This window comes from Salvelinus alpinus, chromosome 6 (assembly GCF_045679555.1).
Source record: "Salvelinus alpinus chromosome 6, SLU_Salpinus.1, whole genome shotgun sequence".
Classification (NCBI taxonomy): domain Eukaryota; kingdom Metazoa; phylum Chordata; class Actinopteri; order Salmoniformes; family Salmonidae; genus Salvelinus; species Salvelinus alpinus.
This window is the reverse complement of record NC_092091.1, coordinates 90,675,254-90,690,519: the sequence shown is the minus strand read 5'-3', so window position 1 is coordinate 90,690,519 and position 15,266 is coordinate 90,675,254. Positions and strand designations below refer to the sequence as shown.

The following is a 15,266-nucleotide window of genomic DNA, read 5'->3' as shown; positions in this document are numbered from 1 at the left end:
ATGGTTCGCCCAATGGCAATACATTTTTGGTAAGGGTCTTCTTAACCTTCAAATATTTGTTTTCAACAAAATGTTCAGTTTATATTGTAGGAGTTGTTGAGTTTGCCCCACCAAGATGTACATGCTAAATCACCATTAATCCAGAGAGATTGAAGTGACATGGATTTTGCTTCCTGAAACGCAGGAAATGAATGGCTGAAAACCACAGATTCTCAGGTGGGAGGGTTACACGTGTTGTTACTTCTCCATGTGTGTGTGTGTGTGTGTGTGTGTGTGTGTGTGTGTGTGTGTGTGTGTGTGTGTGTGTGTGTGTGTGTGTGTGTGTGTGTGTGTGTGTGTGTGTGTGTGTGTGTGTGTGTGTGTTTGTAAAACACATATAGTGTCACACCCTGATCTGTTTCACCTTGTCCTTGTGCTTGTCTCCACCCCCCTCCAGGTGTCGCCCATCTTCCCCAATTATCCCCTGGGTATTTATACCTGTTTTCTGTCTGTGCCAGTTCATCTTGTTTGTTCAAGACGACCAGCGTTTAGTGTCTCAGCGCCTGCTTCTTCCAGTCTCTCTTTTCTCGCCCTCCTGGTATCAGTCAGTCTCATGCAGGAACCAACCGTGCTTATATGACTTGTTTGTGTCGCAGTATGAAGAGTCTCAAATCAAATCAAATCAAACTTTATTTGTCACATGCTCCGAATACAAGAAGTGTAGACTTTTACAGTGAAATGATGACTTACGAGCCCTTAACTAAAAGTGCAGTTCAAGAAGAGTTAAGAAAAATATTTTGCAAGTAGACTAAAATAAAAAGTAATAAAAATAAAAATTAACATCAATAAACCTCTATGACTGTGATAATAAAGATTGATTCATTTCCTTTGAATTTCAGTCCTTAGTGGTGAATTTCCACGACAACAGAGAGAACAGTCTTTCTGTTATCAAGTCATTGTATTGTTATTGCATATGTTATGTTATTTTTATTATGATGTATTATACATTTGTATTGTTATATATTGTATGTACTTGACAAGGTAAATTGAATAAGCAGAAAATAGTTTCTCATTGATAGTACTTAGCAAAATCTTATTTAGTAGTTCAGAGAGAGTACAGAGGATGAATCCTATTTCTCACAGATCCATCTGTATTTATAGTAACAGTAATAGTCCCACCAAGCTCCGGTGTCTGATGACGAGGAGTAGAAATACACACAGTTCTCAGCTCTTCCACCATTAGGCTCTCCACTGTTCCAATACCTGTAGGAGAAACAACACATAGAATCAGATTGTCCACTGTTCCAATACCTGTAGGAGAAACAACACATAGAATCAGGCTGTCCACTGTTCCAATACCTGTAGGAGAAACAACACATAGAATCAGGCTGTCCACTGTTCCAATACCTGTAGGAGAAACAACACATAGAATCAGGCTGTCCACTGTTCCAATACCTGTAGGAGAAACAACACATAGAATCAGGCTGTCCACTGTTCCAATACCTGTAGGAGAAACAACACATAGAATCAGGCTGTCCACTGTTCCAATACCTGTAGGAGAAACAACACATAGAATCAGGCTGTCCACTGTTCCAATACCTGTAGAAGAAACAACACATAGAATCAGACTGTCCAATGTTCCAATACCTGTAGGAGAAACAACACATAGAATCAGGCTGTCCACTGTTCCAAAACCTGTAGGAGAAACAACACATAGAATCAGACTGTCCACTGTTCCAATACCTGTAGGAGAAACTACACAGAATCAGACTGTCCACTGTTCCAATACCTGTAGAAGAAACAACACATAGAATCAGACTGTCCACTGTTCCAATACCTGTAGGAGAAACAACACATAGAATCAGACTGTCCATTGTTCCAATACCTGTAGGAGAAACAACACATAGAATCAGGCTGTCCACTGTTCATATACCTGTAGAAGAAACAACACAGAATCAGGCTGTCCACTGTTCCAATACCTGTAGGAGAAACAACACATAGAATCAGACTGTCCACTGTTCCAATACCTGTAGGAGAAACAACACATAGAATCAGGCTGTCCACTGTTCCATTACCTGTAGGAGAAACAACACATAGAATCAGGCTGTCCACTGTTCCAATACCTGTAGGAGAAACAACACATAGAATCAGACTGTCCACTGTTCCAATACCTGTAGGAGAAACAACACATAGAATCAGACTGTCCACTGTTCCAATACCTGTAGGAGAAACAACACATAGAATCAGACTGTCCACTGTTCCAATACCTGTAGGAGAAACAACACAGAATCAGGCTGTCCACTGTTCCAAAACCTGTAGGAGAAACAACACATAGAATCAGGCTGTCCACTGTTCCAATACCTGTAAGAGAAACAACACATAGAATCAGGCTGTCCACTGTTCCAATACCTGTAGGAGAAACAACACATAGAATCAGACTGTCCACTGTTCCAATACCTGTAGGAGAAACAACACATAGAATCAGACTGTCCACTGTTCCAATACCTGTAGGAGAAACAACACATAGAATCAGACTGTCCACTGTTCCAATACCTGTAGGAGAAACACATAGAATCAGGCTGTCCAATTTGAACCTCCTACTCCAGACAGGGATTTCATAGTGACACACAATTCATTAATGTCTTACGTTGTGGTCAGTCGTGTGTCGTCCACCCATTTCCAGGTCCCCTCAGTAACAGAGTCAGTCAGACCAATCCAGACATAGTCATACACTCCACATAACCAGTTGACTAATGTCTGTAGTTGTGGAAGAGACACAACATTGTTAATACATAGTCTCTCTCTCTCTCTCTCTCTCTCTCTCTCTCTCTCTCTCTCTCTCTCTCTCTCTCTCTCTCTCTCTCTCTCTCTCTCTCTCTCTCTCTCTCTCTCTCTCTCTCTCTCTCTCTCTCTCTCTCTCTCTCTCTCTCTCTCTCTCTCTCTCACTCTCTCTCTCACTCTATCCCTCTGTTTTTGTCTCTCACTCACTCACTTTCTCACTCTCTCACTCTCTATGTCTGTCAATCTCTCTCACTCTCTCACTCTCTCTCACTCTCTCTGTCTCTCACTCTCTCTCACTCTGTCACTCTCTCTTTCTCTCTCTCTCTGACACACCTGTTGTTCTTGGCTCTTGATAACCACCAGGTCTGCTCCTCTATATCTGCAGTCCTGTCTGCTCTCCTCCCAGGATTTGTACTCAGTAGAGACGTAGTAACAACTGCTACCAAGCTTCTTCCAACCTCGCGGACACACTGTAAGTTGAACATTTCTTGCTTTAGTCACTTTAATACAACATTGAATTAAGTATCAATCAGACACTCAAGGAAGACAGGGCACTAACTAATGGACGGTTTGGAAGTTGGAGAATATTTATCACATTGTTCATTTAATATAAGTTACATTTCCTGTTGGTAAGTGACATGTGAACTGATACAGAGACTGTCAAACAGAACAGTAATGAGACAATTTGACTCACCTTTCTCAACTGTAGATTGTTTCAGACGTACTATCTCTTTCTGTAGCTGGTAGCTCTCTTTGGTCAGGGTGTTGTATCTGGTCTGTAGCTGGTCTCTCTCTTCAGTCAGGTTGTTGTATCTGGTCTGTAGCTGGTCTCTCTCTGCAGTCAGGTTGTTGTATCTGGTCTGTAGCTGGTCTCTCTCTAAGGTCAGGGTGTTGTTGCTAGTCTGTTGCTGGTCTCTCTCTGCAGTCAGGTTGTTGTCGCTTGTCTGTAGCTGGTCCCTCTCTTTGGTCAGGGTGTTGGAGCTGGTCAACTGGTTTCTCTCTGTGAAATAATATGATCATTGAACAAGGTAACAGTGTAAAAGTTAATCAGACATGACCAGGGTTGGGGTCAGTTGCATTTCAATTCCAGTCAATTCAGGAAGTACACTGGAATTCCAATTGATTTCCAATTCCTGGAATTTAAATGTGGTGTACTTTCTGAATGGAATTGACTGGAATGTAAATGTAATTGAACCCTGGTCGTAACACCACTGATGATGAAGAATGTTTGAGTGAGAACAAATCAAACTCACGGTAGAGTAACAGGCCTGTGATCCCAGCCAGTAGGAGAACACACAGCAGCCCCAGACACACTGCAGCTGCTCCAGAGTATCTCTTCCAACACTGACAAGACACTGAAGCACAAATTATTACCAGAAGAATTTGCTCTTTAACAGCGTTGTATTAGCGTCTGCTTTTGTGTCCATTTGCTGCTTGAATCAGGGAGGGAAATACACAAGCTTGACATTGAACAGAACACCAGAACTGAGTTCCAGCACCTCACATATTCTACTGCTTGAGTTCCAGAACCTCTAACAGAATATTGGCTTAAACATATTGCTGAGTTCAGGCACCCAAAATGACTGGCGGCACCTATTTCAATCACAATCAAATTTCATTTGTCATTTGCTTCGTAAACAACAGATGTATGCTAATAGTGAAATGCTGACCTATGGGTCATTTTCCAACAATGCCGAGTTGATAATACAACATATAAAATAGTGACACAAGAAATAAATACACAGTGAATAACGAAGAAGAATAACAAGTCTAAATAAAATAGCTACAGTGCATTTGGAAAGTATTCAGACCTCTTGACTTTTTCTACATTTTGTTACGTATTTATTCTGAAATGGATTCAATAGTTTTTTCCCTCATACATAAACATGGTCTTCATCAATCTACACACAGAGCCTTTTTAGTACAATGTTCACTATTCGAGCAACAGCCCAACTCTTATGCTAGCGAACGGGTCAACATTTCCTTCCTGACTGGCTTCAGCAACAGCCCAACTCTTATGCTAGCGAACGGTCAACATTTCCTTCCTGACTGGCTTCAGCAACAGCCCAACTCTTATGCTCGCGAACGGGTCAAGATTTCCTTCCTGACTGGCTTCAGCAACAGCCCAACTCTTATGCTCGCGAACGGGTCAAGATTTCCCTCCTGACTGGCTTCAGCAACAGCCCAACTCTTATGCTCGCGAACGGGTCAAGATTTCCTTCCTGACTGGCTGCCTCCGTGCAGCTCGGCCGGGCCCGTCTCTCTCCAGAGGAGAGGCAGCGGTGAATCAGCACTAGGAGCTGCCTATACGGTGGCCAGGTTGGTCACTTTGTCTCCACTTGTTCCCTGCGTCCAGTAAAAGTGGTGGCTTGGCAGTAGTGGGGGATATACTGTTGAGCCAAATCGCCTGCCCGTCTCCCCCCCAGACCCCTGCTCGACGGCGCCCTCGTGTGGCAGAGTCAGGCTTTTCCTCTGCCTGCTCTTATCGACTCAGGCGCCGACGAGAGTTTCCTGGACCCTGGTGTCGTTACCCTGGGAGAGGACCGTCCCTGTCATCCTGCATCTCTCTGGAGACCACCAGGAAAGGACAGCCCCTCGCCCGTGTCTGGGAGAGGACCGTCCCTGTCATCCTGCATCTCTTTGGAGACCACCAGGAAAGGACAGCCCCTCGCCCGTGTCTGGGAGAGGACCGTCCCTGTCATCCTGCATCTCTCTGGAGACCACCAGGAAAGGACAGCTCCTCGCCCGTGTCTGGGAGAGGACCGTCCCTGTCATCCGGCATCTCTCTGGAGACCACCAGGAAAGGATCAGTTTCCACATAATCGACTGTCCTCAGTCTCCCCTGGTTCTTGGCCATCCATGGTTAAAGCTGCACAACCCTCAGATCCACTGGACCGCTGGAAGGGTAACCACTTGGAGTTAATTTTGTCACTAGAATTGTCTACATTCTGCCCCTGCCCTTATCTTTGCCCCAGTCCATTCCAGAACCTCCGGACCTGTCATCAGTTCTTCCAGAGTGTCACGATCTAGGTCCTGTGTTCAGCAAGCACCACGCCCTGTAGCTGCCGCCTCATCGGCCGTACGACTGCGCCATCGACCTCCATTCTAGCGCTCCTCTCCCCTGTAGCCGGTTGTATAACCTCTCTCGCCCCGAGCAGCAGGCCATGGAGAGGTACATCCAGTATTCCCTGGTTTCGGGACTTATCAGGCCTTCTTCCTCTCAGGTGGGTGCTGGTGTTTTCTTTGTAAATAAAAAGGATGGGTCACTGAGGCCGTGAATAGACTTCCGTGGGCTGAATAACATCATAGTGAAGAACAAGTTTCCTTTGCCACTCATCAGTTCTGCTTTTGCTCTGGTGTCACGGTGTTCACCAAACTTGACCTCCAGAATGCCTACCACCTTGTCCGCATCAGAGAGGGGGACGAGTGGAAAACTGGGTTTAACCCACCACTTGGCCACTGAGTATTTGGTCATGCCTTTTGTTCTTACTAACGCCCCTGCTGTTTTCCAGAACCTGGTCAGTGATGTGCTGAGACATGTGATTGGACGCTTCGTTATTGTCTATTTCGATGACATTCAGATTTTTTCTAAGGACCCTGAGGCTCACCAGCAACACTTTCGCCAAGTTCTCCAACGGCTGTGGGAGAATATTTGTCAAAGCTGAGAAATGTGAGTTCCATGCTTCCTCTGTGTCTTTCCTGGGTTATATTATTGGACCCCGCCAAGACATGGCAGTCACAGAGTTGCCTGCGCCCTCTAACCTGAAGCAGCTACAGTATTTCCTGGGGTTTGCCAATTTTTTACAGACGTTTCATCTGCAACTACAGCCGTCTGGAAGCACCTCTCATCACCCTCACCTCCCCCTCCACTCCGTTCCACTGGACCCCTGAGAAAGAGGCAGTGTTCCTGGAACTCAAGCGTCGCTTCACCTCCGCTCCGGTCCCTACTCAGCCCGACCCAGAACTCCAGTTCATCGTGGAGGTGGACTCCTCCGACACCGGGGTAGGTGCTGTTCTGTCTCAACATTCCCCCTCTGTTCAGAAGGTCCACCCATGTGCATTCTTTTCCCGTAAGCTCTCACCTGCAGAGAAGAATTTTGACATCGGTAAACGGGAACTCCTGGCAGTTAAGCTGCCTCTTGAGGCTTGGCGTCACTGGCCGGAGGGCTCTGTAACCCCTACTTCATCGTGTGGACTGACCACAGAAACGCTTGAATTCCCGGCAAGCCAGGTGGGCGTTGTTCTTCAGGAGATTCAATTTCACACTTACTTATCGCCCCGGTTCTAAGAATACCAAGCCTGATGCCCTCTCCTGCCATTTCACCGCCGCCAACACTGGACCTCGAATGCTGAAAAAATGTTTTGGTACCCTTCCCCAGATCTGTGCTTCAACACAATCCTGTCTCAGGGCACTACGGACAATTCCTTTGACCGCATGGTTTGGTTTTCGCTCTGACATGCACTGTCAACTGTGGGACCTTATATAGACAGGTGTATGCCTTTCCAAATTATGTTGAATCAATTGAGTTTACCACAGGTGGACTCCAATCAAGTTGTAGAAACATCTCAAGGATGATTAATGGAAATAAGATGCATCTGAGCTCAACTTTGAGTGTCATAGTAAAGGGTCTGAATACTTATGGAAATAATGTATTTCTGTGTTTGTTTTTGTAATAACTTTGCAAAAAGGTCTAAAAACCTGTTTTTGTTTTGTTTGTCATTATGGGGTTTTGTGTGGATTGATAAGGAAAAATGTGTATTAAATCCATTTTAGAATAAGGCTGTAACGTAACAAAATGTGGAAAAAGTCAAGGGGTGTGAATACTTTCTGAATGCACTATACATACAGGGAGTACCAGTACCAAGCTGATGTGAAGGGGTACGAGGTAATAGAGGTAGCACCAGGACCAAGCTGATGTAAAGGGGTACGAGGTAATTGAGGTAGCACCAGGACCATGCTGATGTGTAGGGGTACGAGGTAACAGAGGTAGCTATGTACAGGGAGTATCAGGACCAAGCTGATGTAAAGGGGTACGAGGTAATAGAGGTAGCACCAGGACCACGCTGATGTGAAGGGGTACGAGGTAATTGAGGTAGCACCAGGTCCAAACTGATGTGAAGGGGTACGAGGTAATAGAGGTAGTACCAGGACCAAGCTGATGTGTAGGGGTACGAGGTAATAGAGGTAGTACCAGGACCAAGCTGATGTGTAGGGGTACGAGGTAATTGAGGTAGCTATGTACAGTGCCTTCTGAAAAATGCATTTTTCCACATTTTGTTGTTATTGACTGAATTTTAAATGATGTTTTGTCACTGACCTGCACACAATACTCCATATTGTCAAAGATTAATTATGTTTTATATAGATATATATATATATATATACAGTTGAAGTCAGAAGTTTACATACACTTAGGTTGGAGTCATTAAAACTCGTTTTTCAACCACTCCACAAATGTCTTGTTAATTAGCAAACTATAGTTTTGGCAAGTCGGTTAGGATCTACTTTGTGCATGACACAAGTAATTTTTCCAACAATTGTTTACAGACAGATTATTTCACTTATAATTCACTGTATCACACTGTATCACAATTCCAGTGGGTCAGAAGTTTACATACACTAAGTTGACTGTGCCTTTAAACAGCTTGGAAAATTCCCGAAAATGACGTCATGGCTTTAGAAGCTTCTTATAGGCTGATTGACATCATTTGAGTCAATTAGAGGTGTACTTGTGGATGTATTTCAAGGCCTACCTTCAAACTCAGTGCCTCTTTGCTTGACCATAGGAAAATCAAAAGAAATCAGCCAAGAACTCAGAAAAAAAATTTGTAGACCTCCACAAGTCTGGTTCATCCTTGGGAGCAATTTCCAAACGCCTGAAGGTACCACATTCATTTGTACAAACAATAGTACGCAAGTATAAACACCATGGGACCACGCAGCCGTCAAACCGCTCAGGAAGGAGACGCGTTCTGTCTCCTAAGAGATGAACATACTTTGGTGCGAAAAGTGCAAATCAATCCCAGAACAACAGCAAAGGACCTTGTGGAGATGCTGGAGGAAACAGGTACAAAAGTATCTATATCCACAGTAAAATGAGTCCTATATCGACATAACCTGAAAGGCCACTCAGCAAGGAAGAAGCCACTGCTCCAAATCCGCCATAAAAATCCAGACTACGGTTTGCAACTGCACATGGGGACAAAGATTGTACTTTTTGGAGAAATGTCCTCTGGTCTGATGAAACAAAAATAGAACTGTTTGGCCATAATGACCATTGTTATGTTTGGAGGAAAAAGGGGGAAGCTTGCAAGCTGAAGAACACCATCCCAACCGTGAAGCACGGGGGTGGCAGCATTATGTTGTGGGGGGTGCTTTGCTGCAGGAGGGACTGGTGCACTTCACAAAATAGATGGCATCATGAGGAAGGGAAAATCATGTGGATATTTTGAAGCAACATCTCAAGGAAGTGTCACGCCCTGACCGTAGAGAGCTTTTTATGTCTCTATTTTGGTTTGGTCAGAGTGTGATTTGGGTGGGCATTCTATGTTCTTTTTTCTATGTTTTGTATTTCTTTGTGTTTGGCCGGGTGTGGTTCTCAATCAGAGACAGCTGTCTATCGTTGTCTCTGATTGAGAATCATACTTAGGCAGCTTTTCCCCACCTGTGTTTTGTAGGTAGTTGTTTTCTGTTTTGTGTCTGCACCAGACAGAACTGTTTCGTGTTGTCCTATTTTGTTATTTTGTCTCAGTTTAAATAAATAATCATGAACACTTACCACGCTGCGCTTTGGTCCGATCCTTCTTCATCCGACGACCGTTACAGGAAGTTACAGCTTGGTCGCAAATGGGTCTTCTAAATGGACAATGTCCCCAAGCATACTTCCAAAGTTGTGGCAAATTGACTTAAGGACAACAAAGTCAAGATATTGGAGTGGCCATCACAAAGCCCTCACCTCAAGCCTATAGAAAAGTTGTGGGCAGAACTGAAAAAGCATGTGCGAGCAAGGAGGCCTACAAACCTGACTCAATTACCCCAGCTCTGTCAGGAGGAATGGGACAAAATTCAACCAACTTATTGTGGGAAGCTTGTGGAAGGCTACCCGAAACTTTTGACCCAAGTTAAACAATTTAAAGGCAATGCTACCAAATACTAATTGAGTGTATGTAAACTTCTGACCCACTGGGAATGTGATGAAAGAAATAAAAGCTGAAATAAATCATTCTCTCTACTATTAATCTGACATTTCACCGTCTTAAAATGAAGTGGTGATCCTAACTGACCTAAGACAGGGAATTTTTACAAGGATTAAATGTCAGGAATTGTGAAAAACTGAGTTTAAATGTATTTGGCTAAGGTGTATGTAAACTTCCGACTTCAACTGTGTATATATACACATATATACAGTGGGGAGAACAAGTATTTGATACACTGCCGATTTTGCAGGTTTTCCTACTTACAAAGCATGTAGAGGTCTGTAATTTTTATCATAGGTACACTTCAACTGTGAGAGACGGAATCTAAAACAAAAATCCTGAAAATCACATTGTATGATTTTTAACTAATTAATTTGCATTTTATTGCATGACATAAGTATTTGATCACCTACCAACCAGTAAGAATTCCGTCTCTCACAGACCTGTTAGTTTTTCTTTAAGAAGCCCTCCTGTTCTCCACTCATTACCTGTATTAACTGCACCTGTTTGAACTCGTTACCTGTATAAAAGACACCTGTCCACACACTCAATCAAACAGACTCCAACCTCTCCACAATGGCCAAGACCAGAGAGCTGTGTAAGGACATCAGGGATAAAATTGTAGACCTGCACAAGGCTGGGATGGGCTACAGGACAATAGGCAAGCAGCTTGGGGAGAAGGCAACAACTGTTGGCGCAATTATTAGAAAATGGAAGAAGTTGAAGATGACGGTCAATCACCCTCGGTCTGGGGCTCCATGCAAGATCTCACCTCGTGGGGCATCAATGATCATGAGGAAGGTGAGGGATCAGCCCAGAACTACCCGGCAGGACCTGGTCAATGACCTGAAGAGAGCTGGGACCACAGTCTCAAAGAAAACCATTAGTAACACACTACGCCGTCATGGATTAAAATCCTGCAGTGTACACAAGGTCCCCCTGCTCAAGCCAGCGCATGTCCAGGCCCGTCTGAAGTTTGCCAATGACCATCTGGATGATCCAGAGGAGGAATGGGAGAAGGTCATGTGGTCTGATGAGACAAAAATAGAGCTTTTTGGTCTAAACTCCACTCGCCGTGTTTGGAAGAAGAAGAAGGATGAGTACAACCCCAAGAACACCATCCCAACCGTGAAGCATGGAGGTGGAAACATCATTCTTTGGGGATGCTTTTCTGCAAAGGGGACAGGACGACTGCACCGTATTGAGGGGAGGATGGATGGGGCCATGTATCGCGAGATCTTGGCCAACAACCTCCTTCCCTCAGTAAGAGCATTGAAGATGGGTCGTAGCTGGGTCTTCCAGCATGACAACGACCCGAAACACACAGCCAGGGCAACTAAGGAGTGGCTCCGTAAGAAGCATCTCAAGGTCCTGGAGTGGCCTAGCCAGTCTCCAGATCTGAACCCAATAGAAAATCTTTGGAGGGAGCTGAAAGTCCGTATTGCCCAGCGACAGCCCCGAAACCTGAAGGATCTGGAGAAGGTCTGTATGGAGGAGTGGGCCAAAATCCCTGCTGCAGTGTGTGCAAACCTGGTCAAGAACTACAGGAAACGTATGATCTCTGTAATTGCAAACAAAGGTTTCTGTACCAAATATTAAGTTCTGCTTTTCTGATGTATCAAATACTTATGTCATGCAATAAAATGCAAATTAATTACTTAAAAATCATACAATGTGATTTTCTGGATTTTTGTTTTAGACTCCGTCTCTCACAGTTGAAGTGTACCTATGATAAAAATTACAGACCTCTACATGCTTTGTAAGTAGGAAAACCTGCAAAATCGGCAGTGTATCAAATACTTGTTCTCCCCACTGTATATATATATAAAATGAAAAACTGAAATGTCTTTATTCAATAAGTATTCAACCACTTCAACCTAAATAAGCTCATGAATCATTTACTTAACAAGTCACATAATAAGTTGCAATGAATCACTCTGTGTAAATTATAGTGTTTAACCCTCTAGAGTCTAAGGCGGGGGAGTGGGGGAGGGTCTGAGCCAACATATGGAATTGTTTTAAGATACCAAGGATTATTTAACTATTTGATTTACAATTTTAAGACCCATTAAAGTATAAAAAAATATGTGAAAAAATGTATTGCATGAAGCATTGAATTTGGCATTTCCGCTATTAGCCAAAAGAAACACATTGAATAACAGATTCACCTCAGGGAACAACAGATAGTCATTACTGCTATTAGCCAATAGAAACACATTGAATAACAGATTCACCTCAGGGAACAACAGATAGTCATTACTGCTATTAGCCAATAGAAACACATTGAATAACAGATTCACTACATGGAACAACAGATAGTCATTACTGCTATTAGCCAATAGAAACACATTGAATAACAGATTCACCTCAGGGAACAACAGAAAGTCATTACTGCTATTAGCCAATAGAAACACATTGAATAACAGATTCACCACATGGAACAACAGATAGTCATTACTGCTATTAGCCAATAGAAACACATTGAATAACAGATTCACCTCAGGGAACAACAGATAGTCATTACTGCTATTAGCCAATAGAAACACATTGAATAACAGATTCACTACATGGAACAACAGATAGTCATTACTGCTATTAGCCAATAGAAACACATTGAATAACAGATTCACCTCAGGGAACAACAGATAGTCATTACTGCTATTAGCCAATAGAAACACATTGAATAACAGATTCACTACATGGAACAACAGAAAGTCATTACTGCTATTAGCCAATAGAAACACATTGAATAACAGATTCACTACATGGAACAGAAAGTCCCCAGAAATATAAAAAGGAAGTTCTGAAGTGTCTGTCCTCAATCTGAGAGTTGTTAAAGATCAGGAGACATGTATTTTTTTAACATGTATTTATCCCCTTATTTTAGGCACTAAACTATCTCCATATATATTAAAAATAATGTGGCAAAGCAATTCACTTTATGTACTGAATACAGAGGGGCAATCCAACACAACACATTACTGAGTACTTCTCTCAATATGTTAGATCCTAGTGGTGGCTGCATCATGTTATCGTTATGCTTGTAATTGTTAAGGACTGGGGAGTTTTTCAGGATAAAAAAAATCATAGAATGGAGATAAGCACAGGAAAAATCCTAGAAGAAAACCTGGTTCAGTCTGCTTTCCACCACACAACCTACAACACAAATCTACACAGGAGTTTGCAGAGTTACAGTTGTGATTTAAATCTGCTTGAACGTCTATGGTAAGACTTCAAAATGGTTGCCAAGCAATGATCAACAACCAATTTGACAGAGCTTGAAGAGTTTTGAAAAGAATAATGGGCAAATATTGTACAATCCAGGTGTACAAAGCTCTTAGAGACTTACCCAGAGACTCACAGCTGTAATGACTCTTAGAGACTTACCCAGAGACTCACAGCTGTAATGACTCTTAGAGACTTACCCAGAGACTCACAGCTGTAATCACTCTTAGAGACTTACCCAGAGACTCACAGCTGTAATGACTCTTAGAGACTTACCCAGAGACTCACAGCTGTAATGACTCTTAGAGACTTACCCAGAGACTCACAGCTGTAATCACTCTTAGAGACTTACCCAGAGACTCACAGCTGTAATGACTCTTAGAGACTTACCCAGAGACTCACAGCTGTAATGACTCTTAGAGACTTACCCAGAGACTCACAGCTGTAATGACTCTTAGAGACTTACCCAGAGACTCACAGCTGTAATGACTCTTAGAGACTCACCCAGAGACTACCAGCTGTAATGACTCTTAGAGACTCACCCAGAGACTACCAGCTGTAATGACTCTTAGAGACTTATCCAGAGACTCACAGTTGTAATCGCTGCCAAAGGTGATTCTAACATGTATTGACTGAGGGGTGTGAATATTTATGTAAATGAAAAATGTCTGTATTTATGTGTGTGTGGGCACATGTCGTGTGTGTGTGGTGTCAGTGTCAGTATGTGTTGAGCGTGTTTGTAGAGTCCAGTGTGTGTTCATAGAGTTAGTGTAGGAAAGTTACAGTAGTGCATAAAAGTTTTGCTTGTTGGGGTGTGTGTGTGTGTGTGTGTGTGTGTGTGTGTGTGTGTGTGTGTGTGTGTGTGTGTGTGTGTGTGTGTGTGTGTGTGTGTGTGTGTGTGTGTGTGTGTGTGTGTGCGTGCGTGCGTGCGTGCGTGCGTGCGTGCGTGCGTGCGTGCGTGCGTGCGTGCGTGCGTGCGTGCGTGCGTGCGTGCGTGTTTGTCCGTGTCTAGCATTATAACAGGATAAACTGTTACCTGAATGTTGATCACCCGCTCCATCCTTCTTGCGGGGCATGATGGGTCTTTGGTTGGCATATATACTATCATCAATATCCATGGTATTTATTTAATTAGGTTCTTCGTTGTAACTTCTACTGTTGTAACTTCTACTGTTGTAACTTCTACTGTTGTATCTTCTACTGTTGTATCTTCTACTGTTGTAACTTCTACTGTTGTATCTTCTACTGTTGTATCTTCTACTGTTGTAACTTCTACTGTTGTATCTTCTACTGTTGTCACTTCTACTGTTGTAACTTCTACTGTTGTAACTTCTACTGTAACTTCTACTGTTATATCTTCTACTGTTGTATCTTCTACTGTTGTAGCTTCTACTGTTGTAGCTTCTACTGTTGTATATTCTACTGTTGTAACTTCTACTGTTGTAATGTCTTCTGTTATCTCAGTTGTAGGTTTGTGTCTGTTCGCTGCACAGCTGGAGCCTCTGTGTGACTCAGTCTAATGTCAGAGACAGTTTTAACTGTCAACCTCATTAAAGGGGAAACTGTCTAACCAATAGGACGACACTAACCACCACCACGTGACTCCAGACTTATTTTCTGAAAACCATGTTTGCTTAAAACAGTGTAGATTAGTTTGTATATTTAGTTTATAGTAGTTTAGTTTACAACAGTGTATATACATTTTAACATGTGATGAAAGCATTGAAGTGACAATATATTCACATGGAGTAAAATGGGACCCTGTGAATTCACACACACATCACAGAGGATGACTGTAGTTTTGAGAGGTTACGTATCACTACACAGCTGATTCTAGTAATCAAAGCTTGATGATGAAGAGTTAATTATTATCTTTGTAGTGTTACGGAAATAACTAAAAGGTGCACCTCTTGGGGTTCCCAGGACCGAGTTTAGGAAATGCTGCATTACATCACTCTGTGGTCGACCATCAATGACCATGTAGAGTTTTATCATTCTATACTGTATCCTGTGTGACATTGACACCAGAGAGAATAGTTTGAAAGAGATGTCTCTATCTTCCTCAGAGAGGGCCTGAGGTCTAT

At 43.0% G+C, this 15,266-nt stretch overlaps 1 protein-coding gene across 2 annotated transcripts; it reads right to left on the bottom strand.

The window, feature by feature from the left end:
- Positions 1-651: 651 nt before the first annotated feature.
- On the bottom strand, positions 652-14,696 carry LOC139579566 (CD209 antigen-like protein C). Of its 2 annotated transcripts, XM_071408317.1 has the most exons (6): positions 14,219-14,694; positions 4,014-4,115; positions 3,455-3,760; positions 3,094-3,230; positions 2,627-2,736; positions 652-1,242 (listed from the first exon to the last, which is right to left on the bottom strand). In XM_071408317.1, the coding sequence occupies exons 1-6, from the start codon at positions 14,298-14,300 to the stop codon at positions 1,110-1,112; spliced, it is 870 nt and encodes a 289-aa protein (XP_071264418.1). In that variant the 5' UTR covers positions 14,301-14,694; the 3' UTR covers positions 652-1,109. The 2 variants fall into 2 exon arrangements, with proteins under 2 accessions (XP_071264418.1, XP_071264419.1); XM_071408318.1 differs by lacking the exon at positions 2,627-2,736 and having other exon boundaries at positions 14,219-14,696.
- Positions 14,697-15,266: the final 570 nt, after the last annotated feature.

What these genes read in the sequence shown, in the direction of transcription:
- LOC139579566 (XM_071408317.1), bottom strand. Translation starts at nt 14,300, where the DNA reads ATGGATATTGATGATAGTATATATGCCAACCAAAGACCCATCATGCCC. An exon ending in TCAAGAGCCAAGAACAACAG is followed by an intron (nt 2,737 to 3,093) that starts GTGTGTCAGAGA and finishes CCACAACTACAG; the next exon opens with ACATTAGTCAACTGGTTATG. An exon ending in GACACACGACTGACCACAAC is followed by an intron (nt 1,243 to 2,626) that starts GTAAGACATTAA and finishes TTTCTCCTACAG; the next exon opens with GTATTGGAACAGTGGAGAGC.